Source organism: Leptonychotes weddellii, chromosome 6, assembly GCF_054177405.1.
Source record: "Leptonychotes weddellii isolate Sample4059 chromosome 6, ASM5417740v2, whole genome shotgun sequence".
NCBI classification, from domain to species: Eukaryota; Metazoa; Chordata; class Mammalia; order Carnivora; family Phocidae; genus Leptonychotes; species Leptonychotes weddellii.
In genome coordinates this window covers 46,583,400-46,610,978 of record NC_138374.1, presented here as the reverse complement: position 1 = coordinate 46,610,978, position 27,579 = coordinate 46,583,400, and the positions used below count along the sequence as shown (strand labels likewise).

The window sequence follows — 27,579 nt, the reverse complement described above, 5'->3', positions numbered from 1 at the left end:
GCAACCCTCAGTTTGTTTCCTGAGATTAAGAATTCCTCATATCAGTGAGATCATATGATACATGTCTTTCTCTGTTTGACTTATTTCACTCAACATAATACCCTCCAGTTCCATCCACGTCGTTGCAAATGGCAAGATCTCATTCAAGGACAGCTTTTGATAGTGTTTGAGGAGGGGTGATCCTAACTAGGTTTTAAGATGACATCTCCCCTCAACAGCACAAAGACCGGTTCTACAGCTCAGGAAAGAGATGACAAGGGTCTGGAACCATAACAGTGAGAGGCCAGAGGTAGCCTCGTGCTCCAGCTGAGGGCTTATCTCAAGGTCACTGATAAAGGATGTAGACAGAGGCACCATATCGAATGCCAACATTGATCAATACCTTGAGCCAAAAGGAGCCTTGCAGCAAGAAACATATGCCATGGCCCCTTGGCCAAGGGCCCCTCATCTTCGCTGTTTTCCTAGAGCTTTTTCTTGGTCATGAGGAACCACGATAGAGTCCAGTGTTTAGGAAAGGGAGACCCAAACACAGGCATCGAGCTTTTAGAAACATTTGCAGACAGCCCATTGGAACTGAGCCACGGGATGGTGGAGGGTTCCCCCAAGCCCCCCAGCTGGCCTTTGGCGCTGCCATCCTGACTATGGATGGACTACATTCTGCTTTCAATTTTTCCTCAGAAAGACCTGTCTTTCATTTTTCTTCTTGTCCCGAAGTATGTATACAACAAACATTTTGCTTTTGGGACATAGATCTGCACTCAGTTAAAGCCTCCACTAATGCAGTCCATCTTGCTGAGTAGCAATCAACCTCACTTTGAGGTTGAGCTCAGTGGAAAAATTAAAATTAACTGTCCTTGACAGGAAGTTCCTCCCCACCATAAAGACTGTTATCTCTGGGTTCAGCAACTGGGTTTCAACATAAGCAAATGGCAGTTTGAATAAATAGCAATTTGCACTTTACTGCTGTTGGGGTCAAGGATCAGGGTAGATATGTGACAAGACTCGTTGCCTGACACCTTCACAATCAGCCCACAGAGCTGGTTTTAGCTGTGTCTGAGGGCAAGTAAAGGACTCCTGGGGAGGATCAGACCTGGTGGGTGTCTGAGGCCCTCTGCAGGTTTTCGGGGGCCCTGTGGCGGTCTGAGCCAGGCAAGGGAGGTGGTGTCCTTACACACTGCTCTGGGGATTTCCCTCTAGCTTGACACTCAGGGTCCAGTTGAGAGCTCAAAAGAGTATCCATGGCAGAATGGGGATCTACAAATAGAGAAACTCTTAGAACTCTTGGTACATAGCGGCTGTGATGCAGGCAGGTCCCCAACTGACCCAAATGCCTGGCTCAGCGATTCCTGGGAGTGGGATGGGTCAGAGGGGGCTCCCTAGCCCTGTATTGTGGTTTTCTTAAATGTTAGGGCCGCCTGCTTAGATATGTTATGTGGGAAAGAGACTAAGAAATGTGCTTCTGCTGAGTAGAAAAGCTCCGGAGAAAAACAAACTTAGAAATTTACCTCTAGAACCTAGGTGACGCAGGAGCCTTAGTTTCTGGATGTTTAATAATAATAATAATAATAATAAAATCCTAATGTAAGCAATTTGTTTAAAGAATAATATGTCATCAAAATATGTCATCTAATTATAAAAATAACACATGCTCAGTGCAGAATGTGAAAAACATATTCCCCCCCAGACACACAAAAATTTTCTACCCCCTAAAGTCTATTTGCTTTTTGATGTAAGATTCCCCAGTTGCTTTTCTATGCATAGATTTATAAATTTTATATAGAGATTTGTGTTGGGGTATGACACCATATGTAAATTTCAAAAACTGTGACATGGTGATATATTGTAAATGTCTTCCTCTGTCAACGTATAGGCTTCAGTAGCTGCACGTTGTTCCATTCTGTAGAGAAATCTCAATTTTACCTCACCCAGCTCCTATTTTTGGACAATTGTCTCCTTTCCCTCTCACTCTGGCTCTATCTCTATCTCTCTCCTGAAGGGAGAGTGGCGGGTATTATAAGAAACACTATAAATGAACAACTTTGCTGGATTTCTTTGGGCACATTTCTGATTATGTTCTTAGGAGATACTTTTTTTTATTTTTTAAGTGGAATTGCTGGGTCAATGGGTATGAGCATTTTTAACACGTTTGATATGTGTTACTAAATTATCCTCCAGAAAGCTTGCTCATTTTACTTTCTGATTTTTATTCTTTGCTAATTTCATAGGCACACAAAAAAGATGTCTCATTTTCATTCCTTTTAACAATGAGGTTGGACATTTTCTCACACGTTTGTTGGACTTGTGCAGTTTACTTTTGAAGAACGTTGCCATATCTCTGTTTTTGGCCCAATTCCCTTTATCTCCTCTCCCTGTGAAACCTCTGGCCTGGCTCTGGATTCTTACTCTAGATTGGACGGCCAGGGAAATGACTTCCTTCTGGCATGGACCAGTTTCCTCATTCAGAGACCTCCCCTCCCTTCCTCCTTACCTGGCCTGGCCCAGCCTCCTTCCAGCCCCTCTGAAGTTCCTCCAGGAAGCTTGTTTCAACCCACCACCCTTGAGGAATTGCGAATAAGAGCACTCTTGGTGAAGCAGTCTCCTTGGGCAGCACTCCTGACATTCCACTTCTCCAGACCTCTCGGTGCCCTCCGGACTCCCAGCCCGAAGACCTCAGCATCTGCTCGAAAGCCCGTTTTCCACAGGTGTAGGCTCTTGAGCAGAGGGGAGGAGGGACTCGCATGTCTCCATCTACACAAGCCCTCCCCAAGCTCCCTTGCGGTGGGAAACCAGCTGCTCCCACGTTGCCAGGATTCTGCACTGGGCACTGAAGAAAGGCTGCTAATGATCGGGCGGTTCTCCACACCCTTGTGTCTGGGAGGACCCACGGATTTCCTGCCCCTGACTGTAATCTGGCCCCCTGTTCCTTCTGGTGTGTCTGACGCTTGTGGGCGTCATTTCCTGGGCATGACCCTGATGGGGACCCTCTCCTTTGGAGTCTTCACCATACCTACCCCTTGCAGGTAGATTTCAAAACAGTGGGCACATTTTGAGCTTTTGATCTCCATCAATTCACCTGCTATGAAAGGGGAATTCCCTGGCTTTCTAGTTTCTTGGGTGTTCTTGTTACCTGCTGACGATGAAGCTGTTTGCTTTTGAGGCCCCTCAGAACACACGGGGCTGACAGGTGCAGTGTGTAAGCTTACACACTGCTGCATGAGCTAGAACAGCTGAACCTCTGGGACCTTCAGTTTTCTTTCTCTGTTAAACAGAACCAATTACTCTGGCGGCACTTTCCTTACAAGATGCTTGTAAAGTGAAGGACGCAATACTCTAGTTTCTTTGAAAGGTTAAAAGAAAAATTCAAGGGAGAAAAGCAGTAGAAAGATGTACAACAAAATGTTATCGGTGGCTATCCCTGGGTAAGGGGATTATGGAGAGTTTGTCTTCTTTTCATTTGTAAATTTCCTTAATGAATATGTCAGATACTCACTTAATAAGTAAGCGTATGCCATGATTTTATTGATGTTTTCCTTAGTTCTCGGGAGACACTGGCTACTCAAAGATATAAGGTGGCCCCAGCGTTTTTAACTCTTGTTAGAAACCTCTTCATCATCTGCCCCAGGGATGGAGGCTGAGAGGAGAAAGAATATTCGGAGGGAGGCCTGGAACTGAGAAATGATGTTGCATTAATAACTAGACTAGGCATTTGGCTATGCGTGAAAGAAGTGGTTGATGTTGCTTGAGGCCCTCACTGAGAAGCTGGAAAGGCCCAGCCCGGTCCTCCCCCGTTCACTCTGCCCATGACTGGTCCCCGGTTGTATCCAAGTCACCTTTGGTACTTGGAGGTTCAGAATCCAGGTTTTCCAGTTCTTTCCGTTAACATTCAGCTCGTTAAGTTGTGAACCTTGGCTGTACTTTCACTGCATCCTAAAGCAGCCATGGCCCACCCTGGAGAAGCCGGTCAAGGGTTAGCTCTGCTTGGTGCCTGAAGGCTGAATTAGTTCCTTCTTTTGGTGGGGAGAGGGTGAGGCTGTCCGGGCGAACGGTGAGAGGCCCTCTTCATAGGCCGAGGGTCGTGTCAGCTGGCTGATCTGCTTTCACCTCACTTTCCAGCCTCCCCGACTACAGGCGAGGCCTGGAGATGCCTCTGCTTTTGAGGCTGTTGGTCTGGCTGGGAGGAGAAAAGCAGAAAGGGCAAGATAGCAACTTGAAAGCGTGCTCAGGCTGAGTAGGGATGGCCACAGGGAGGAGTCCGGCTTTATGGGGAAGGGCAGCTGGCTGTTGATGACCCCCAAAAGCCAGACCTTGGAGGCAACTGTATTCTATTAAAAATGGAGAGCTGCTTACCAGCCCCGCCGCTCAGGCGGCAGAGCAACTTAGCACCGTGGTGTTGGCTCACAGGGATGCTGACGTGGGGAGGGAGAAGAGCGATTTCTCAATTTTCCTGCTTCAGCCAAGCCTATGGGAGGCTGTCCTGCCTGGGAATTTGCAATCACTTCGGCAGTAGCCAGGATATTTCCCCTCCTGCTGACTGCAGGGGGAAAAAAAAGAAAAAAGAAAAAAGATTTTGCTAAGCAAATGAAAGATGTGAATAAGATTAAAGGGAGAATATTTAAATTACAGAAACTTAGTGCTTTCAAGCATACTCAAGCACTTTTGAAGCACCCATTTAGGGACTGCTGATTGATAAGAGGCGATGAATTATTCTTATCTCATCATTGACGCCAGTCCCTGGCTCTCTGGAGGGCAACACTTGGTTAACCTAATTTGAATCTAATTTGAATGACTTGAAAGTAATAAAACAAGTATGTGCTTGAACCTAATAAAGCCTAATTTATTTAATAGCACATTTCTTCAAGAATTTCATTTTAGAGCTGGAAGGGACCTTTGAAATCATCCCTTTATTTTACAAATAAAGAAACTGAGTCCCAGAACAGGAAAGTGTTGTGCTATAGGGACACACATAATGAGCCCCCTCACGGGGGGGCTTGAACTCTGCGCCCTGAATCCCCTTTGAGGCCTTGTGCTCTTCCCCAGACCCCCTACCAGTCTCTGGGAGATGGGTGGGGAGAGGGTGGCTGTGCCTTGAGCCAGCCAGAATGACTTCCTGGTGAGAATACCTGATCGGTGGCCAGTTGGCCTGGCCCAGCCCCTTCCACTGACCCAGCCACTCAGTACTAACCAGATCTCCCTCCTGTCTGTAGCTTCTTCTCACCAGGCCGCAGTGGTGGTGTCAATTCTGCCCACCCTGGGCTGGTAAGCAATGGGGACTTGGAGTCACCCGGCACTCCACTTGGTGAATCCCTTGGGAATAAGCTGAGCCTGAGAAAATGCTCTAGAAGTTCTGAAATCCACAGGCCCACAGGGTTTTGGTGTGGCACTGCCTCCTTAGGCCACGTGGGTTCGTGAAAGGCCAGGATAGTATCTGTGGGGGCGGTTGGTGCATGAGCCAGAGAAAGCCCCATTAGGAGGCACCTTCCTTCCAACCTGACACCTTGGGTTCGTGATAACATCTCATGGGAGAAATTTGACCAGGGGTGTTTTCTGTCTCAAGGCTGCCCTCAGCACAGAAGGACCCTTCATGGCAGAGCACAATGACTGTTCTTTGCTTACTTCTCACACTGGGAGTTGAATTTCGAGAACCTGCGTGATCTGTAGTTCACACTTACTGGGTGTGCCACTCACTGTGCTGAGTGGTAGACATATTAACTCACTGGATCCGTATCTTATAGGTAAAGAAACACAATCTCAGAAAGCACGAGTGACTTGCCCAAGGCCACGTGGAGACCAGTGTTTGACCCGGCACGGTGGCTTTGGAGCAGAGGCTTAGCCATTCTGCCTCTCTCCATAAAGAAGCCCTGGAGGGGCATATAGGGAGGCCCTTGAGGGGAGAGGAAGGAGAAAAAGTGAGCTGCTTCTTTAGGCTAAGTCTGGTCCCCAGAAGTCCCCTAAGACTTCTTAGGCTAAGTCTGGTCCCAGGCATCACTGGTTTAGGCCAGAGGTTCTGGCTACCCCAGGATATCCATCCTCACTCTTAGATCCTGACCACCCTAACTTCCAGAGCCTCGCTACTCGCCTTTCAAAAATCTTTGGTGCTTTTAAGGGAAGGAAAAATTCAACCTAAATGCAACTGTCAAATTAAAACTGAGGCTTCGTGCACGAGGAGCCAGCGGTGAGCTTCTTGCTGCTGCTTTGGGCAACACCTACAAAGAGACCAAGAAACAGAGGCAGCCCTGCGGGCTCTCAGCAGGGTTTTAACCTCCATGTGGTTGCACTGACAGCAGAATTAACTGCTCTCTCAAGAAGCATTTGTGAGTCTCTTTACCCTGTAAGTGTGTCGGGGAGGGACCCTGAGCAGGGATGAGGACAAGCACCGTGCCATGCTGACTTTAGCCCCCTGCCCCCGCTGTGTACGCAGGTCACACACACTGACTGTGGAGCCTGCCCAGACCGGGCGTGTGTGTGTGTGTGTGTGTGTGTGTGTGTTCTGGGGCTCGACCAGGCGGTGCTGGAATGAATTGAAAGGGCAGTGACATTTCCTTGATTGAAGGAAGCAAGATTGTGGTCAGATGTCAAGGAGGCGAGCATATCTTACTGCATCACACCCTGTTGTCTGGCACTCTATTAACTAGAATTTGTCTGTCCTGTTCAGACCCTCTGTGGCTTCCTGAAGAGAGTCCCTTGGCCGGCATTCAGCCTTTCACAAGCTGGCCCTGACCTACCTTCCCACGTTTCTTTCTCACTAACTAACAATAATGGTAATACTTGTATTTGCCTATACAAAATATTCTTATATTCCGTATTTCTCTGAATCCTCTTAGTAATCATTTTTCGAGATGAGGCCATAGGCGCAGAGAGGTGAAAGGACCTGCCCAAAGCCGCTACGCCCGGAGTAGACTGTGGCCGTGGTAGACTATGCGTTACCCTTTGGAATAGTTGCTGCCCCTGCCTAGGGACAGGTTACACTTTCCTGCCCTAATAACATGAGGGTTTGGCTTGGACTTGCTTTGGCCACTGAAATATGTGGGCATTAAGTGGCACATGTCACTTCTGAGTCCGCTTGTGATTTTCCATGCCCCTTCTCTCTACCAGAAGACAGGCACTATCCCAGGTAGGGCTGCTCTGTCAGCCTGGATCCTGAGTCCTGGAGGGACACGTACGTCGAGCAGAGTTAGAGCTAGCCCACCCTGGACATGTCACGTGCATGAGAAATGACCCATTGCTGTGGTAGGCCACCAAGCTGTTGGGGTCACCTGTTGCTGCAGCATGGCTAAATCTCAGCTGACCACGTGGTGGTCAAACGTGGCTCGGTTCTAGACCTCCTGAGAGTGCAGCTCTACCACGTTTATCCCCTGTGTTCCAGACAAACCACCCTGCTTATTCTCACCTCCGTTCATTTCTTCATCCTGCGGTCTCTGCCCAGAACTCCGTTGAAGTCCTACCCATCTTCCGGAGTCATGCTTGGAATTCACCTCTTCTGTGACGCTTCCTCAGAATCATAATAGTGCCAAACACTGAGCAGCATTTACTTATTATGTGCCTAGCAAACTCTACTTGTTTTAATTCATCTCATCTTCACCGCATGAAATAAGCCCTATCTCTGCTGCCATAGAAGGTGAAGAGAGGTAAAACAAATAGTCTAAGATCACAGAATTGGTGATTGGCAGAGCCAAGACTCGAACCCCACACTCCTTCTACTCCACTACCCATTCTCCTTCTGTTCCCTGTTATATTTCTACACATCCCTTCTCCTCAGCTATAACAGTTTTACCTGATTGACCACATTTTCTAGATCTGAGTTTAGGTATGAATTCCGCCATTTACTGGTGGTGTGACCTCGGGCTGATCACTTAATTTCTCTGAGCCTCAATTTCCTCTTTGTATCCCCCACAGCACCTAGTAAGGTGCCTAGTAAATACTGACTGACTGAGCAAATGGATGAACTCTCTGAGCCCTAGTTTGCCCATTTGTAAAATGAGTGTAATAATGGAACCTCCTTCATTGGGTTGACTAGCACAGGGCAGGGTACATGGTAAGATGTATATGATACAATGTGGCTGTTATTATTATTAGCTGTAGGAAATGTAAATGTAGCATATAACATACAGAGAAAAACTCTACTTCTCACTGTGGGGATTGGGAAAATCTAGCTTCATGGCAGAAGTGATTTGAGTGGTCACTGTAGAGGCCTAATGGAATCTGGACACAGAGATGAGGTGAAGGGCAGGGCATCTTAGGCAAAGGGAACAGCATAGATAAAGACACAGAGACAGTGTGAGTCTTAAAATCTTAATCCTCCTTCCCCCAGTTATACCATTATTAGGGTCAGATCTAAGGAAATAATCCTAAATATGAAAAGATTTTATGCATAAAGATGGCCACTGCAGTATTTATGAAGGTGAGAACATGGAAATAACTGGTAAGTCCAACAATAGGGAAGTGGTTAAATAAATGACCTTATATCTACCTGATATATTATTATCTGATATATAGCATTATATTATAATTAAATGTATGAGAAGTATGTAGTAAGGAAAAAATTTATGAATGATGCTATGTGGGAAAAAAGATAAAATGAATAATCAGTATGGTTACAACTATATAAAAGCAAGTTTTAAAATCAAAATAATAAATAAATAAAATACACAGAAAGTCTAGGAGGAAATATTAACAGGAGTGGCTTCAGAGAATGGGGTTTGGTGACAGCTCTGAGAGATTTAAGTTTTCTTCCTTACATTAATCACTATTACTAGAGCTAGCCTTTAATGAGCACTCACTATGTACTAGGCACTGCACTAATATTTTACATATACTATCTCACTTAATCCATACAACCCAGTGAGGAAGGTCCTCTTGTTAACCTACTACAAATAGAGAACCTAAGACTTCTATATTTATACAATAACCATGTAATTACTTGTATAATAAGAAAACCAAATATTTACTGCATTTATGTAATACTTTATAACTAAGAGATAAGAGATTCAGATTCCTCCCCCCCCTTTTTTTTGTGCTACTTCAGGGATAAAATACACATCATTCTGCATGTTTCCTTATGTACTGATACCCTTATTTTGGTAAATTACATTTCTTAAAGTGATACTGGGGTCAAGGTATATGTGTACCTTTTTTAAATTTTGAACTCATTTTAGAGTTACAGAAAAGGTATAAAAATAGTAGAGATTATTTGGCAATAAAAAAGAATAAAATACTGGCACATGGTACAACTTGGATGAACCTTGAAAACATTATGCTAAGTGAAAGAAGCCAGACACAAAAGTCATACATTCTGATTCCATTTATATGAAATGCCCAGAATAAGTAAATCTATAGAACAGAAAGCAGATGGGTGGTTGCGTGGGTAAGAAGATGGGGAATGGAGAACTTTGAGGTGGTTTCCTTTTGAGGTGAGGAAAATGCTTGCTTGCTTTCTTTCTTTCTTTCTTTCTTTCTTTCTTTCTTTCTTTCTTTTTGAAAATGCTTTCGAACGAGTGGTGCTGGTTGCACAACGTGGTAAATGTAATAAAGCCACTGAGTTGTGCACTTTAGAAAGGTGAATTTTATGGCATGTGAGCTATATCTCAATAAGCTATTATTTTAAAAAAGAAAACAGTACAGAGAGTCCCATGTACACATCACTGAGGTTCCCCTAATGTTCACAGCTGGGAAATGAATGGATAAATTGCAGGATGGCACTACTATGGAATAGTAAAAGTACAGAATAGTACGATTCCTTTTCTCCCCCCTAAAAATTGTTTAAAAGAAATGAAGACCCTTTATATGTGTGTATAGGTTACCTTATGTTTGCAATAGCGTACATAAAATAATGCAAGTATGCAAGTGAGCTTAATACTGGTTACTCAATGGCAGAATTAAGAGAGGACAGACGAAATTATGCAGTTTGTTTTTACAACCCTCTATTTAGTTTAATTCAGTATAAAAGGGCATGTAATTTTTCAATTTAAAAATATTAAGAAAAAAAAAGGACAAGAGATGCTGCCCTTGGCATTTCCCATGCCTAGACAGTTATCTCTAGGTTTTAAGCTGCAAGATTTTATTAATGTCACACATACAGGGGTCCTTCACCATCAGCTCCAGGGAGAGATGGAACCTGAGTAGGAATCCTGGGGAATGGAGGGAGGAGTAGGAGTGCTGGTTAAGGTAAAAGCTTCTGGGTTGGGCAGAAGCGCTTTTGAATCCCAGCTCTCTACCACCTACTGAGCTGTAGACCTTGGGCCAGTTGCTTAACTGCCCTGTGCCTTGTGGGAGTAATTAGATGTCCTCTTTCATTGGGCTATCGAGAAAATAAAATGAGATCATTCATGCCAGATGCTTAACACAGTGCCTGGAACATAGTAGTCAATAAATGCTAGGCATCATTATTATTATTAATGTTATTTACAGTAGATGTTTCCCAGTTGTTTGAGGAGTGGGAAATGGCTATAGACATCTAGAGGAGCGGATGATGACCTCAACCTTGCCAGGCCTACCATGCTTCCCAACACCCAGGTTGACGTGCCACCAATCTGAGAACTGACTTCGTTCTTGCTGGTATTAACCCCAGCTAAAGAAAAAGGCTCCATTTCCCAGCCTCCCTTGCAGCGAGGGGCCGGGGAGGTCTTGGGTGACCCTTCCCTCTGGGAAGATGCCCTTTTGCTCTTCCTTTCTCTTTATGCTTCTGTGGCCTGGATCCATCCCACAGATGGTAGCTGGAGCCCTATCAGCACTCTTGGCCCATGCCACAACGTCAAGGAAGGATGGTGGGGCGGGAGCACAGGAGCCTGAGACCCTGATGCCCCTGGGGTCGCCATGCCAGCCCCAGCTCACCTTCCTCTGGACTTCTCTTATAAGAAAGAGCAATAAACCTCTATGTTGCATAAGCCCCTTCTCTGGGTTTCCTAGACTGTGCAGATAAAGGCAGCCCTAACTGAGTGCTCACAACACCACTAAGCTAAAAAGCAACAGCTCCTGGCTAAGAGCAGGTGAAGGATGTGACGAGGGGAGGGGGGCTGGCTGCCTTCTCCTGGGTGAGGCCGGAGGTGGGGCTTGGCCTGGACACTTACTCATCACCGATGTAGAGCTGGGGCCAGACCTCGTTGACATGGGTGTACTGAGGACTGCCCTTCCAGAAGAGACGCTCCAGCTCGAAGGCTCCGGGAGTGCAGTACTCATCCGCTTCTACCTCTCCCTCCACCTTTGGCGGCAGCCTCTTGGCAGGCGCGTAGGCATTTTGGAGGCTTGTCTTTGGTTCTCTGGATGTCATCTTGGAGCCACGGGTTTTTCTTTCCTTTCTGCAATTGGTCATGAGGGGGTCAGGATTATGGGTCAGCAGGGGACAGAGGTAGGGAATGGTCTTTACAAAAAGAGGAGGGGATAAGCTGACCTTCGGAGTCAGCAGGCATTTCGCCAGCCTGCTGTGCTCCCTCCTCTCCCCGGGCCGCGGGGGTAACCAAGGAGGGCCACGATGGCAGTTACACAACGCTGCACCAACGTTTCAGTCTCCTTCAGTGCGAGAGGGCTGGTGGCCCTCTGACATGGGCCAAGGAGGGTTTGCAGCAGACCTACGACAGGCTTCAAGCCTCAGAAATCCCTATAGGCTGCCAGTCCTTTGCCTCCTTTCGTTTAGCTTTTAGCCCCTCTTTGGTGCCTACTTTTTCCTTTATCTGATTGGAATCTGCGGGCTCTGGCCATGGTTCCCGCCATTCCAGGCCCTGTGATTCTCCACACCTGCAGGCAGCTGTCGGCCAGTGGAAAGGGCACACCTGTAAATGCAGAGCCTGTTTGATCCGAGCAGCTGTGCACGTTCTGGGAGCTTCAGGAGCCCTCGGCTGGAAGGAAGCTTGGCTGCGTGAGGGTCCCTCGGCACATTAGGGCAGTTGAAGGCAATGTTGGCGGCTCTCACTCGAGGGGGTTGGCAGTTGTGCTAACCTACCAGGGGTCAGAGGAGATGTTCCAAGCTGGAAAGCTGTGTTTGGAGATTGAAATGCATACTTGGAGAGCGTGTCAGGCTCTGCAAATGGAATGCGGGAGAAGAGTTTCCATTGTCCCCAAGGAAAGGAATTCGCTGTGCAATTGGGCAGCGATGCATCTACACTCAGCCAGCCCGAGCGGAAGTTACGCTCTGAGACTGACAAGGGCAGCAAGACTGAGAACCATGGAGGTGAGTGATGGAGAGGGAATGTTATTTATTTAACAAATACTTAGCTGGCGCTTACTTTGCACCAGGCACTGTTCCAAGTGCTTTGCAATTATTAACTCATTTAATCTTCTTAACAACCTTCTAAGGTAGGCATTATTATTATTATCTCTATTTTACAGGTGAGGAGAATTGTAAATTGAGGATGTTTGTAACACACGGTCTTGGTCTTCTGAGAAAGAAATAGTTGCTGGGAGGTAGGGGTGGGGGTACAGTGTGAGGGGGGTATGCCAGGGATTTGAAGAATGTAAAAAAAGTTTGCTAGTGTAGGGTGGCTCAGTCGGTTAAGCCTCCTCCAACTCTAGGTTACTGCTCAGGTCGAGATCTCAGGGTTGTGAGATTGAGCCCTGTGTCGGGCTCCACACTCAGCAAGGAGTCTGCTTGGGACTCTCTCTCCCTCTCCCGCTGCCCCTCCCCACACACACTTGCACGCTGTTTTTCTCTCTCTCTTTCAAATAAATAAATCTTAAAAAAAAAAAAAGTTTGCTAGCTTCAAAGACCACTAGGATCATGTCAAAAGACTTAGAACACAACTCAGAGAGGTTCCCACTTGTCAAAAGGGAACAATTTGAACATGAATAATAAAAATAACTGCAATGGACTGAAACACATCAAACATTTAAATCTTAATGATACTTAAAACGCTATTCACTGTTGGAAGATGTAGGGGACCCGCTCATTATTTTGAAGACCGGTAAGTAGAGGGAAAGAATCTAGCATTTATTGTTCCTTTCCAATACAAATTGTACTACTCTGTAGATGAGGGAAATTTGCTCTTTTATAGAAGTATTCCAGATAATAAAGAAGGAAGAAAGCCCCATTTTACAACAGCTGATGGACTATTGGATATAGGCATTCAACTCTGACTGTTCACCACACAAGAAGAGAGAATCAGACATTACGGACCTTCTGTTGGGAGAACACACCATTGCCATGAGAATCTCGCCAAAGGAAAGCTTGAATCTTAGCAGAGTCCTCAGAGTCTAGACCTAACAACCAATTTGCAGGAGATTCCAAGGACAGCTAAATTATACCACAGGTCCTTACCTTTTGGAAATACATATCAAAATATTCACAGATGAAATGATATAATGTTTGGGATTTGCTTCAAAAATAATATTCTTGGAGGGGCGCCTGGGTGGCTCAGATGGTTAAGCGTCTGCCTTCGGCTCAGGTCATGATTCCAGGGTCCTGGGATCAAGCCCCACATCGGGCTCCTGGCTCAGCAGGGAGCCTGCTTCTCCCCCTGCTCATGCTCTCTCTCTCTGTATCTCTGTGTCTCAAATGAATAAATAAAATCTTTAAAAAAAATAATATTCTTGGAAAAATATTACAATACATTTGTGTATGGGGTGGGGAGTAGAGGTGAAGGTAGGTAAGAGGCAGGATTGCCCATGGATGGTGGTGGTTGGGGTTGGATGATGGTTGCAAGGTAGTCACTGTTTCTCTCTGTGTGTCATTTACATTTTTCATTAAAAAATTTTAAGAAGAAAAGGAGTTAAGGAACCTGCTCTGAGGAACTGGATTCTCCCAAGTTCACAGCAGATGAATTAAAGGATCACTAGCTAGCTGGGTGTCTTTGGGGATTATGGGAAGCCAGGATTTGTGACTTCCTCCTGCAACATCCTGGGTTGGGAGTGGCAGCAACAGAGGTGACCCTTTGCTGGATTCTCTTGAAGTGTGATCTAAAGAATGGGTGTGAATCATGTGGCACTTGCTAGAATACAGATTCCTGGGTTACATCCTGGACTGCGGCTCGGAGCCTAGGAGTGTGTATGTTAACAAGCTCCCAAGTGAGTCTGATGCTCCCTGAATATTGACAATGATTGCCCAAGAGTGTGGCTAAAGGGTCAAGGAGCTGGTGAGTCAAGAGAAGGGTAGAGAAGGATAGAAGGTGTTCAGTATACTTCCTATCTTCTCATTGAAGGAGAGGCCATATCTCTAGCCCAGAATAAGGTGCAGGACTGGGAGGAGGGAAGAGCTGGATGACCTTACCCAGGGACTCCCTGACGATGGCTTTATTTCTTGAATCCCAGTGTCTGACAGGTAGCAAATCGATGGAATGAGTGAGTGAATGGCTGAGGGGGAGGGGAATAAGGCCTATGCTAACAAGGACACAGCCAGAGCTGATGAGGCAGGTCTGAGTCTTTTGGCTAATGGAGGAGGGGCGAGGGTGAGCGATGGGCGCCATGTAGGACAGATAGTCTCCTGTGGTTCTCAGGCCCAAACTCTGCTGTGGGGCCTGCCTGCTGGTGTTTCCAGTCACAAAGGGAGGAGTTGTTTCCAGGGATGGCCAGAAACTTCTGTTGTGGGAACCAGCCCATACAACCCTGTCTGCCCCTGAAGGAGGCTTTAGAGAGGTGATTACACTGGAGTAAATTGTGTTCTGAAACCTCTGCCTGCCTCCTTTGATCACTGAAGCTGACCTCACCCTTGCGGAGGCTGTTCCTCCTTCATTATACTGTGGAAGGAGCCATCCCCATCCCCACCCCCACCCCCAACCCCACCCCCACCCCCATCCCCATCCCCGTGCTGAAAGCCTCGGCTGGATTTTCCAGACAGAAGAGGAAGTGGTGCGGTCTACCCAGAGCAGCTTGGCATGCAGAAGGAGCTCTGGGATCTATTATCCTCCAGTGTGCAGATTTGATGGGGGAAGAGAACAAAGCACAGAACAGTCCAGAAACCACAGACCTGTAATCTTTCCAAATCCTGAAGGCGGCTTGTGTGCACCCCTCTCTGCACGGCTCCCAAATTTCTGAATCTCAGAGAGACCGAGAGCGTCTGTTTCCCAGACCACAGCCAAAATGGAAGGGGAAGACAAATTTGTTCTGTTTGGTTTCCATAGATTCGACCCAGAGATTAACTGCCAAGGTCTCGATGACACACACAATATCAATCACAGGCTAAATGTCATAATGAGAGCTGGGCAGGTTGTCAAGAGAGGCCTCCAGGTTTCTGTTACAACTTCATATTTAAAGGTTTGGTCCCAGGAAACCAAATGCCAACCTGAAGGCCACTTGGCCTGTCTCCTCCTCAAAGGATAGCAAACTCGGGCTCCTTCCTGGAAGGCCAGGCAGGTAACATCTAGGAGGGAAGTGGGTTGGGTGTTAGAGAATAAAACAGACAAAACCCCTAACTGTTGGCCTCAGGCAGGAGACAATAGGGAGTGGTGGGGACTGTGGCAGCAAAGAGAGCAACTTCTCCCCTGAAGGGCACAGCAGCTTATCCTTCCCTGTGGGAATTCGAGCCCAGATTGTCTGATGTTTTTATGAGAAGTCAGAAAGCCAGAGTTCTGTGAGAAATCTGCTGCTGTTTACTTGTAGGCAGCTGAAGGAGATGCCATCCTTGGCCTGTCCATTCCTCGGCTCAGATGGCTGCCATGTAAGCGGGCAGTCCCACTTACACTACACAAAAGGCTTCCTCCCTCAAGCCCCTGTATCTCCCTGCTGGAGGGTGTTTTCTGGTCTTTGTGCTGGTCAGGCCTAAAATAGGAGGAGTTACCCTCAAAAGTTATTGCTAATGAGGGGCAGGCGTTGGTGAATAGGCACCCCAGCTTCCTCCCCGCTCAGTGGGACCTCGGTGGGAAGTCTGTTCTACACAGTCTCCTGGAGACTCCTCAGAGTGCTCCAGCCCCCACTGCCCAGAGTGCTAACCTACTGCTGCTCATCCTGTGTGGGCTCTCTTCCCCGCCAGACTCACCTCACTCGGCTCCGCGCTCCTGGAGCACCTTACAAATAAACAACTTGAACCCAAACCCTGGTCTCAGGGTCAGCTCTTGAGGGAACCTAAACTAAGACACTTACTGCTGATTTTATTTTATTTTTTTATTTTTTTAAAGATTTTATGTATTAATTTGACAGAGAGAGACACAGCGAGAGAGGGAACACAAGCAGGGGGAGTGGGAGAGGGAGAAGCAGGCTTCCCGCGGAGCGGGGAACCTGACGCAGGGCTCGATCCCAGGGATCATGACCTGAGCTGGAGGCAGACGCTTAACGACTGAGCCACCCAGGCGCCCCAACACTGCGAATTTTAAAACATTTGAAGATACAGTGATAACAGAGAATTCGGAGGCCAAGTGATACTTGACCACTAGGCCTAGAGTGGCATTTCCCTCTGTGGAACAGTGGCCTTGACTTCGAGGGGCTGTTTCCAGGAAAAATTAACACAGGGTCCTCTTGTTAGTTCTGACTCCATTTCACAATTTTAGATGGTTCAGCTCACGTTTGGTTAAAGGTTTCCCCTGCCTTGGGGCTCCTGGGTGGCTCAGTTGGTTAAGTGACTGCCTTCGGCTTAGGTCATGATCCTGGAGTCCCTGGATCGAGTCCCGCATCAGGCTCCCTGCTCAGCAGGGAGTCCGCTTCTCTCTCTGACCCTCCCCCTCTCATGTGCTCTCTCTCATTCTCTCTCTCTCAAATAAATAAATAAAATCTTAAAAAAAAAAAAAGGTTTCCCCTGCCCAATGAGGGAAGGCTTTGAATGAATTCAAAACTGTCATTTCAACACCATAATTGGACTTTATGTAAAAACAAAACAAAACACCTTATTAGTTTTTTTTGTTGTTGTTGTTGTTTTTTAACAAGAAGAAAAATAACAAAATGTCAATGCTGTGAGCAAGTGGCAGGACTCCGGGAGATTTTTTTTTTTCTGTTTTCTATTTTGGGATTCTTTGAATAAATAATCATATTTTAGAATAAATCACCATATCTATTATTTTTAAACTGTGCTGACCAAACAGAACAGCTGGGCAGGAAGCTGCCTGTGACTTCTAATTTGTGATTTCTACTCTATCTTCCTTGCTCCCAGGCCCTGGCACTTTCCTGGGGCCCCTTGGCCTCCCTGTCCCTCTCTCCCTACATTCACAGGCTCGAGACCCTCATCTGCTCTCACAGCCCCAACAATCGCTGAAGATTCTCAGATCTATACATCGCATCCTCCCTGAGGGGCACTTTCTTCTTGATAAAATGGAGCCATAACAAGAAGGGTGAAGATAGTTTTAAAAACAAGCAAATAGGGGTGCCTGGGTGGCATAGTTTGTTGAGTGCCCAACTCTTGGTATCGGCTCAGGGTTGTGGGATCGAGCCCTGCATCAGGCTCCATGCTCATCAAGGAGTCGGCTTGAGATTTTCTCTCCCTCTCCCTCTGCCCCTCCTGCTCATGCGCTCTCTCTCAAGTAAATCAATCAATCAATCAATCAATCTTTTTAAAAATTTAAAAAATAAAAACAAATAAACAAAAACCCAACCTGAACTCTTTCTAAGGTGGAGGATGGGAGCAGCCGGGTGGAGAGATACATTATTTATTACAGTAGGAAAATTAAATCTCTAAGTAGACCCTTGAGCCTGCAAAGACTGGCCAGGTAACCACAGAATGCAAGCCACAGAACAGGCCTCCTGCCTCTTGCTTGACAAAAAATACCATTTGAGGACCCTTTGGATGAGAAAAAAGTAAGTCCTGAAATATGACCGGGAAGGTGGTAGCACGAAACAAAGAGAGCTAAATTATTCTGTACAAGGAAAAAGCAAGGGGAGTTCTGAGCCTCCTAGAACATTCCCCAAAGGGGCAAAGGGCCCTGCTGGAGGGAAGGGAGGGAGGATGTGGGCCGTAGACAGCCAGGTGTGGGGTGTGGAGTGTCCAGCGGACACCATTCTGCTGAGAACAGAGATTCCCAGTGCTGAACTGGGCAGTACCCTAAAACTATGGCAGCCCTCCGTTTGTCACCCTACACCTTGAAACGAGTAGACGAAACAGACGGCCACGTCGGTGGTGGTTTTGAGAAATCAAAGGGAAAGAGGCTTGAGCAGGTGGAGAGAAGAGACCACAGGTTTATGAAAGCAGCATGTACAGTACTCACTAAAATAGTCAACACTGGCTATATGCTTATTTTAGGATGGTGGAATTATATGTGATTTCTTCTTCTTTTTAAGGAACAATCTATTCTAAACTTTCTGTGTTGAACATGTATCACTTGAGTATATGAAGGGGGGAAAAAGCCTGTGAAAGTTCTATTTTAGAATTGTTGTGGACAATCAGAAACTAATGATGTAATGTATGGAGATTAACATAACATAATAAAGTAAAATAAAATTTAAAAAATGATGATAAAAATAAAAAAATAAAAATTAGAATTGTTCTGGACAAAGTAGATGCTCACCCTAAACCTGTGGGCTAAGGCACAGGAAGGTGACCTTCAGGATGAGGTCTGGCCAGTGTTCCCATGGCCCTGAGTGCCCTCCCAGTAAGTGTGAGCTCCCCGAACGGAGCCATGCCCTCCTTGAGGCCTCTGGTAGCAGAGCCAGGTCTAGGTCATGTCAGAAGGTCATTCTAGGGATGCCTGGGTGGCTCAGTCAGTTAAGCATCTGCCTTCAGCTCAAGTCATGATCCCAGGGTCCTGGGATCAAGTTCCGCATTGGGCTCCCTGCTCAGCGGGAAGCCTGCTTCTCCCTCTCCCTCTGCCCCTTCCCCTGCTTGTGCTCTCTCTCTGATGATAGATGATAGATAGATGATAGATAGATAGATAGATAGATGATAGATAGATAGATGATAGATAGATAGATAGATAGATAGATAGATAGATAGATAGATAGATAGACAATAAAAGAAAAGAGAAAAGAAAAGAAGGGGAAGGAAAACTAATAGGTACAGGGCCTTGGAAGAGGCCCATGTAAGTGTGGGGTTCTGAAGCTTTGGGGTAAATCCACCTCTGAGGGAAACTTCCTTCCCCTCTGACTGGAGATAGACCTCAGGTGAAGAGAGCAGCCCCCTTCCCCTGCCCCGTGGTGCCCAAGCCGGGATCCTTGAACTGCCTTACCTGGTCTTGCTTTAGCCTAAGGTAGCCAACATCAGGGGTGCTCCAGTGGGTCACAAATGGGCATGAGGAGTGGCCTCATTTTCTTTTTGACTTCACCTCAGATTAGGCCTGGCCCTGCCCTCCACCCCCAGGCTTTCCTCACACACCTCTCTGTTAAGCACCAGGTATGGGTTGGGCCAGAGATATCTCTGCCTTCTAGAAGTTTTTGGTCTAGTAGAGCAGTTTCTACAGTAATCTTAAAACAGTCTCCTCTCCCTTTGAAGTCATCCTGTATGGGTGCGCATGCGTACATTGCGTATTTCCCTTCCTAGTGCATTGGGATCATGGGGGAAAGTTAGTCTGAATTTAAATGCGTGCACACCACACTTCTTCCGTGACACCACCCAAGTTGGGCTTGGAATGCGCCTTTAAAGAAGAGGGAGAATAAAAATGTTACTGTGGTTGGATAAGTCACTCTAGTAGGAGAGTAATACCTTCTGCTGGGGTATGTGGAGGGCTGGAATTTGGCAGCAGTGTACGTATATAAATAAACACATTTTTAATTTACTGCAAGTTACTGCTTGTCTTTACGCATCTTAAACCTATAAAAATGATCCCAACTAGGAAATAAAAGTTGTGGATTTTTTAAAAATTAAAACCCAGACGTGAAAACCCGGGAATTTCTGTTGCCTATAATTTAATTCCTAACATATCTGACACAATCCAAGTTTAACGGATTTTTTTTCTTTTCGATTCTGGCAAGCATGTTAACAGGAGGCAATTATGTGAATTAATAGAAAATCCTTTTATTAAAAAAACAGAAAAGCCTTCATTTAAAGAGGTAATTTAATATTCTTTCTGTGATGGTGTTGATGTCATAACTTGTTTGATTAACTCTTCAGATGGTTTCAAAGCGCTTCAGGGTGGTAATTTATGAACTCCTAATTGATTTCCCCAATCTTGGTTTGGCAGAGTTAAGCCTCCCGGAAACCATGAGGAGGCTGGAGGCCCGTACTCGGCTTCCTCCTCAGACATGGGAGAGGGCTGGGATGGACTCTACCTCTGCGGCCTGGACCCCAGTGGGGGAGAAGAGGCTCTGGTGCAGGGGACAAGAGACCATGACGTCTGACCAGGCCAGCTGTGGTTCCTGACTCCTAAGCAGCTGGGCTTTTTGCCTCCTCTGAGGATGTGTGGAAATACTGCAGGAGATTTCACAGCTCATGAATTCAGGAATAAATGGCCTCTTAGTCCACAGCTTTCAAAAACTATTTCCCACTATGCATCACCCCAGAACATGAGGCTTCAGTGAATGGGGAAAAGACGAGGAGGGGTAGACGGTGGGGGTGCAGCCCTCGCCATGGGCCTGTGACCTCTCCATTTCCCCGTCTAGGCTTCTGTTACTCACTAGGCCTGTCTCAGTACTGTGCAGAGGTGGCTCTGGGCCTTGGGAGAGCTTTGGGCCAAGTACTCACTTCTTAAAGCTGCCATGAAAGCTCACTGAGTAATCAAGGCCTGGCAGGACCCCGGGAAATAATCATACAGTTGTTACCTTTATTGTGTACCCAGTGATAATCTATTCTCAAACCTCTTAGACAGCGAATAGCTGCCCCCACTTCACAAATGAGCAAAATGAGGGTCAGCGGTTAGTACCACGATACCAAGTGGTATGACTGGGACTCCACCCAGGCAGCCAAGCATCCCCACCCCTGTCAATAGAAGGTCACTGTATTCTTGGTCACAAGGTTTACGCTCCTGAGGGCAGGCCTGGGCCTTTCATTCTGGGGCCTCCACCCCTAAGGTGCATCCCAGAGTAGTGTGCAGTCATGCAAAGAGCTCTTGCTGGCCTTGGAGTCTAACAAACGTGGGCTTTGGCTTCCTCATCTGTAGAATGGGGATAATATCCACATCACTGGTTGTTGGACTAAATGAGATGATGTAAGTCCTTGGCACATCAACAGGGGATCAGAAAATGTTCCATGAAAGGGGATAAGGAAGCCATGGGGAGGCTGGATGGTGAATTCCCAACTGTGTTGGGAGCTAAGTTCTGAGCCAAGAGTAGGGAATAGGAGGCAGAGCCGTTTGGCCAGGGCCGAGGGTCTCTGTAGGGTACGATGAGATGGGGCATAAATAAGCCTGAACATCTTCCCGTGGGTGATGGGGCTCATTCGCTCACGTGCAAAGTATAAGCAAGGCTTTGGGGAGGAGGAGAAAGGACTCTCTCCAGCCTGCTGACATCTGGCGGCCACGCCAGGCTGCTATGAGGCTCGCCCCTCTATTTGCTGTGGAAGTGGGGGGCCCAGACCATCAAGGGTCACTGGACGCAAAAATTCAAACACCGTCTGCCGTGGAGTCAGGCTGCAGAGGACAAATGGAGCTGTGACCCCAGGCACCGCCATCTGGAGGGGCTGTTCCCTGGGGGCCGGGCCCCGGTGGGCGGTCCGGCATCTGGGGAAGCAGGGGAGTGCGATGTCGGCCCCGCCCCCACCCCACGGAGGGGCACCAGAGCACAGTGCCCATGCCCTCAGACTTGCAGGACTCGAAGGTACACTCTGCTACTGCCTGGGCTGTGTGACGTGGACAAACCACCCCACTCCTTTGTGTCTCAGCTTCCTCACCTGAAAATGGAGATGATGAGGTGCCTCCCTCATAGGGCTGTTGCAGTTCTGAGGAGGAAATGAGTTCATACTAACAAGAAAAGCTGTTGGAACCATGCCGGACACGTTCTCAGTACCAGGACACATTACAGAGCCAACCCCCACTGCGTGGAGGGCAGATGGCCCCCACTCCAGGTGGCCCCAGCTGGGCCTCAGCAGGGTGACGGGAAATGCGAACAGCCAGGCCTCCAGCCTCAGTGCCCCTGCTCTGCTCCTCATCCCTTGTGGGGTAGGCAAGAGCCACAGGAACCCCACCCTCAGACAGGACTCAGAGTGCCTTCCAACCCAGTGACACCCCAGGACTGAAATGTTCCCAGGGAGGGCTTCCAGCCTACCAGATGGTGGCGAACCATGGCCTCCCTCGTCACCCTTAGCACAGATGTGAAGAGCCCCCTAACTCCTCAGACCCTCTCCCACTACCCACCCTCGAAACCCAGGCCCAAGGCTCTTTCCTTATACAGATCTCAGCTCAGAGGCCCTTCAAGTATTATTTATAATGTCGTTGGTGGGACCCAAGTGATTTTCTCACAAATAGAACAAGAGGGGGCCATAAGCGAAAGGTCAGGACAACTGAACAAACACCAGGTACCAGGGACACTCGGGTGCTGGGGCCCGAAGTGAGGAGGCCTCTCCACGCACACAACTCAGGCCCCCTTCCTTCTGACTTGGGCGCCTTTTCCCTTGGAACGTTTTCAGCTTTCCAGAACAGTCAGAGCCCCCGACTGACTCCCCACAACTCTCAGGTTCCAGGCCCATGAGGAGCCACTGGGCCTCAGGACAAGAGCACCAGGGTCTACAGGGAGAGCCCTGGTCTGAGAGGCAGGATGGCTTCCCACCTTCTTATCTACACATGCTGCTGTCTTGGTCAAGTGGTTCTGCCCCTTGGTGACCTAGTCTCCCCCTCTCTACCAGGGCACTCATCCCCATCCTCATCCTCCCACCAGGACGGAGAAAAGCTTTAAAAATGGTCACTCTTTCCAAATGATGCTTAGCATAATCCAGAACACAGAAAGAGTTCTCATGCCTGGAATTCTGAGTCCTGTATTTGTAATTTGTGCTGCCCTATACAGGATGTGAGTCCCTGCAGTGTTTCTCTCTCCCTCCCGCTGAGATTTCCTTCCCCTCTGCTGGCCAAATGGACAAATGTAGAACCTAGCTGGAAAATGACATGTGATCCAGTACATCCAATTCCTCACAAGGGCCCGCTAAGCTTTGACCCACCCGATTATCCGTTAGAAATGGTCACCGAACTGGAAGCTCAGATCGAGAGGGAGGGAAGTTGAGAACATTCCACGGAGCCTCTAGAGAAAGATGGGGCCACAAGAAGCCTGTCATACTAAAAGGATGTCGGCTATCCTCTGCCATTCTAGAAACAGAGTGGAAAGGGGTCTTCTAACCCCCACACCCAGGCCCCCAAAGAACTCGACTGGACCCGAGAGGTGTCAGCCTCCCCGCCAAACGGCCTTACCTGGGTGCGCTGGGGCCTGGTCGGGTCAGGAGGTGCTGGTCTGTGTGGCGTGGGGCAGCCACACACCCGGCCACCTCCACTGACATCCAAGAGCCTATTTTTAGGGTCAGATCTGCTGACGCTGACCTTGCCTGCTGCCCAGTCTGGGAAGAGACCCGTGGCATCTGCTTGCAAAATGATGTGCCAGTGTGACCTGAAACCCTTGACTTTGGGAGCCCTGTACCTGGAGCCCACACGCTTGTCCCAGAGGCAGGACACGTGGCCGCCCAGCGCGGGGCAGGCAGGGGGATTTCCCAGCTTTGTCTTCTTGGGATGGACGAGGCCAGGTGTCCGTGGGGCCGTGCCCTGAGCTTTGTTCCAGAACAGCTGAAACAGGGGAGGTTTGCCAGCCGATGCAGAGTCTGTGGGAGGGTTGGGAGCACCCAGACTGGAGAACGACCCCCCACCCCAGTCCTCTTCTAGGAGCTCAAGCAGCCATCTCTGGGTGGGGGGGTGGGGGGGCGGATGGAATGCATGTGCAGTATGGGGGGCAATCCGTGAAACACAGCAGACAGAGACTCTGTACATGGGGAGGCTGGATGGTGAATTCCCAACTGTGTTGGGAGCTAAGTTCTGAGCCAAGAGTAGGGAATAGGAGGCAGAGCCGTTTGGCCAGGGCCGAGGGTCTCTGTAGGGTACGATGAGATGGGGCATAAATAAGCCTGAACATCTTCCCGTGGGTGATGGGGCTCATTCGCTCACGTGCAAAGTATAAGCAAGGCTTATATTTATTTCATGTGAGACCTCCAGCAAGTGTCCAACCCTTCCAGGCTTCAGTGGGGAAAATAATCATAATACTGTCCTCTTGTGATTAAGAGGGCTAAATGAGATAAAGTATGGAAAACACTTGGCAAACATTTAAAAATGATATGAGGAGGCCCAAAAATATTTCCAGTTCAACAGTCACTCCCAGGTCTCTCTTCTTGGTGGCGCCTTCTCTCAACCTCTTGCCTCTTGGGCTCTAGGCTTCTTTGCCCCAGGAGCCCCCTCCCAGGCCCTGCTACTGTGATCCCCCTTTTTAGTGCTGAGGGCCATAGTCCTGTCAAGGCTCCATTAATATTCTATTAAAATCTTTCCAGGGCTTCCTACAGTTCCTTGTGTGAACGGGGTGTTCTTCTGTACTTCCCCATCCTTGTCACCCCCTTTTGGGCATACTTTACTGTATGAAGGATCAGGCAGAGGGTGAAGGGGTCACTAGTCTCCCCATATGCTTCACTTAACAAAGCCTTCTTGTGTTGGGGTCATTAATCGTCCACTGCAACTTTGTATTCAGCATCCCAAAGATCTTTCTCACAATTTGCATGTTTAGCTACTGCCGGTTTCATTTAGGGTGATTCTTCCTTTTTTTTTTTAAAGATTTTATTTATTTATTTGACAGAGAGAGGTAGAGGCACAGTGAGAGAGGGAACACAAGCAGGGGGAGTAGGAAAGAGAGAAGCAGGCTTCCCACCGAGCAGGGAGCCCGATGCGGGGCTCGATCCCAGGACCCTGAGATCATGACCGGAGCCGAAGGCAGTCGCTTAACCAACTGAGCCACCCAGGCGCCCCTAGGGTGATTATTTCTACCAGCATTTTTCATTATGAAACTCCTGAAAGACTTAGCTTTTATTGATTTCTTGGTGCAAAGAATATTCACAAGGCAGAGACTCGGCAGCTGAGTATGCCCAAAAGAGGGTGACAAGACTAGGGAAGGGTGGAAAACCGCATCAGTAATTATGAGGAATTGTAGGAAGTCCTGGGAAGATTTTATTGGAAAAAAGTGGTGGTGGTGTCAGAAGACATCTGGTCTGTTTTCTAGCAGCTGAAGGGCTGACCTGTGATGGAAACAATAGCATTTTCTTTTCTTTTTAAGATTCATTTATTTATTTGAGAGAGAGAGAGAGAGAGAGAGAGAGAGCAGGGTGGGGGAGGGACAGAGGGAGAGGGAGAAGCAGACTCCCTACTGAGCAGGGAGCCTGATGCAGGGCTCGATCCCAGGACCCTGAGGTCATGACCTGAGCTGAAATCAAGAGTCAGTCGCTTAACCAACTGAGCCACCCAGGTGCCCCCATTTTTTAAAAAAGATTTTATTTATTTTATTTGAGAGAGAGAGTGTGAGCATGTGTAGGGGGAGGAGCAGAGGGGGAGGGAGAAAAGAATCTCTAGCAGACTCCACAGTGAGCGCAGAGCCCGACTCAGGGCTCGATCTCACGACCCTGAGATGAAATCAAGAGTCAGAGGCTTAACCAACTGAGCCACCCAGGTGCCCCTACAATAGTCCTTCCTACACAACTCTAAGGGCAGAACTCAGGCACTGAGTAGTTCTCCCAAGTGTTGTCTTATGTGGACTCAGCAAAAGCACCATTCTGCTGGGATGGGAGCAAGACAGGTAACCATCAGCTGGACTTGGTGATGTCTCCATCTGTTCCAAAGCCCAGGGTTAGTCCGCCAGGATTCCGTGCAACAGTGAGTTGCACTAGTGCTGGTAAGTAAAGTATGATCTGTAGAAACAGCTGTTATGTTCATTGTAGCTTCTTGGGAATTTACACATCAGCATTTGACATGGGTTTCTCGCTACCACCACTTCTCTGACCCATGTTCTTTTCATTAGCAAACTTCTTCCCCCCAGAAGCTCCCATACTTTCCCCGCTTTCAGATACAGGTAGACACTGCTCTTTGCCCCAACTTCTCTGGATCAGAATCCCACTTGGGTCCACTGGCAAGGTGTGGTAGGTAGAATGCACTCCCCGAGCCAAAGATGTCCACGTCCTAATCCCTGGGACCTGTGAATATATCGTGTTACAGGGCAAAGGGGAATTAAAGTTGCAGATGAAATGAAGGTTGCTAATCACCCGGCCTTAAAATAGGGAGGGTGGCCTGGATCATTCAGGTGAGTCCAGTGTAATCACAAAGGTTCTTAGAAGTGGAAGAGAGAGGCGGCAGTGGAGGCTGGCGTGATGCAGTGTGGGAAGGATTCAACTCCCCGTTGCTGGTTTTGAAGATGGAAGGAGGGGCCACAGCCAAGTTGGAAAAGGCAAGGAAACGGATTCTCGCCCAGGACCTGCAGAAGGAAGGCTGTTCTGCCAGCACCTTGACTTTAGCCCAGTGAGACCCACCTCACACTTCTGACCTACAGAGCTGAAAGATAATACATGTGTTGTTTTAAGCCACTAAGTTTAAGGGAATTAGTTACAGCAGCAATAGGAAATCGATACATGAGATTTGACTCATACATGACTTTCCTGAGTCCAAAAGATCCAGAGGCTCCTAGGGCTCTGTAGATACCTGAGTTTATGTGGACACTGAATCCAGCTTGAGCCCAGGGAAGAGGGCGCCCAGCCAGAGAGGGCCGAGGGTGCATCTCCGTAGCTGATGCGTGTAGTCTGAAGACCCTAAGTCCTCTGCTCTCCCAGAGGTCTCTCCTTTCATGTTAAACAAAGCAAAGCTAACAACCCACCCAATGCCATTGTGTGTGGCAGAAGGGACCATGGCACAAAGCAGGAGACAACTCCAAATTCCATGTCTAGCCTCCTGTTCTTAGGAGATTGTTGGCTGGGCCCCTTCCCCAGGGAATTTCTCCCTCCACAGACTTCTGTCCCTGTCCCTGCCCTGTCCACGAGGCTCCTCTCTGAAGGTGCTACCACATCTTTCCTTCTTTTCCATTTTCTTGGTCTCTCACCTACCACTCTCAAGCTGAGTCTTTCAAGGGGCTTCAGATCTCTCTTCCTTTCTGATTGTGCAGAGCAGGTGCTCCCGCTCAGTCTCAACCTCCCAAGCAGGCTGAGCCTGGGGCTTCCCTCTCTCATCAAAAAGCCTCCCCAAGGCATTTTCCTGGCTATTTCATCAATCCAAAAAGGGAATTTCTTGACTCCCCTAGGCAATGATATCCGTAGACCCTGGAAACAGGAGGCCCTGCCCTGAGCTTGTTTTTTAGAGGTCCCTGCATATCACAAATGCACAATCTTCGAGACACTGCTACCTATCTATTAGAATGGCTAAAAACAAACAAAAACCTGACAGTACCAAACTCTGGTAAGAATGTTGGGGGGTGCTGGAACTGTTGTGTATCTTGGTCACGGTGATGGTTACACAACTAAATGCATTTGTCCATAAAACCAAGAGGTGAATTTTGCTATATGTAAATTTAGAAATAAAAAGGATACATGGGTGGGGCGCCTGGGTGCCTCAGTCGTTTGAGTGTCTGCCTTCGGCTCAGGTCATGATCCCGGGGTCCTGGGATGGAGGCTTCTCCCTCTCCTCTGTCCCTCCCTGCCCCCACTCATGTGTGCTCGCACGCTCGCTCTCTCTCAAATAAATAAAGTCTTTTTTTTTGTAAGATTTTATTTATTTATTTGACAGAGAGACACAGCAAGAGAGGGAACACAAGCCAGGGGAGCGGGAGAGGGAGAAGCAGGCTTCCAGCTGAGCAGGGAGCCCGATGTGGGGCTCAATCCCA

The 27,579-nt window shown here is 47.9% G+C and overlaps 2 protein-coding genes across 2 annotated transcripts in view; one reads left to right on the top strand and one right to left on the bottom strand.

Annotated features, from left to right (window-relative positions):
• DUSP29 (dual specificity phosphatase 29) overlaps positions 1-23,274 on the bottom strand; it is a 35,770-nt gene extending 12,496 nt beyond the window's left edge. The window contains exons 1-2 of the mRNA XM_031028303.2: positions 23,106-23,274; positions 11,064-11,291 (exon numbers count right to left, since the gene is read on the bottom strand). Coding sequence (XP_030884163.2) covers positions 11,064-11,291; positions 23,106-23,269 — 392 coding nt within the window. The 5' untranslated portion in view covers positions 23,270-23,274. The remainder of the gene's footprint in view (positions 1-11,063; positions 11,292-23,105) is intronic.
• Positions 1-27,579, top strand: part of VDAC2 (voltage dependent anion channel 2) — a 328,221-nt gene that overhangs the window by 196,115 nt on the left and 104,527 nt on the right. The gene's annotated exons all lie outside the window — the stretch shown is intronic.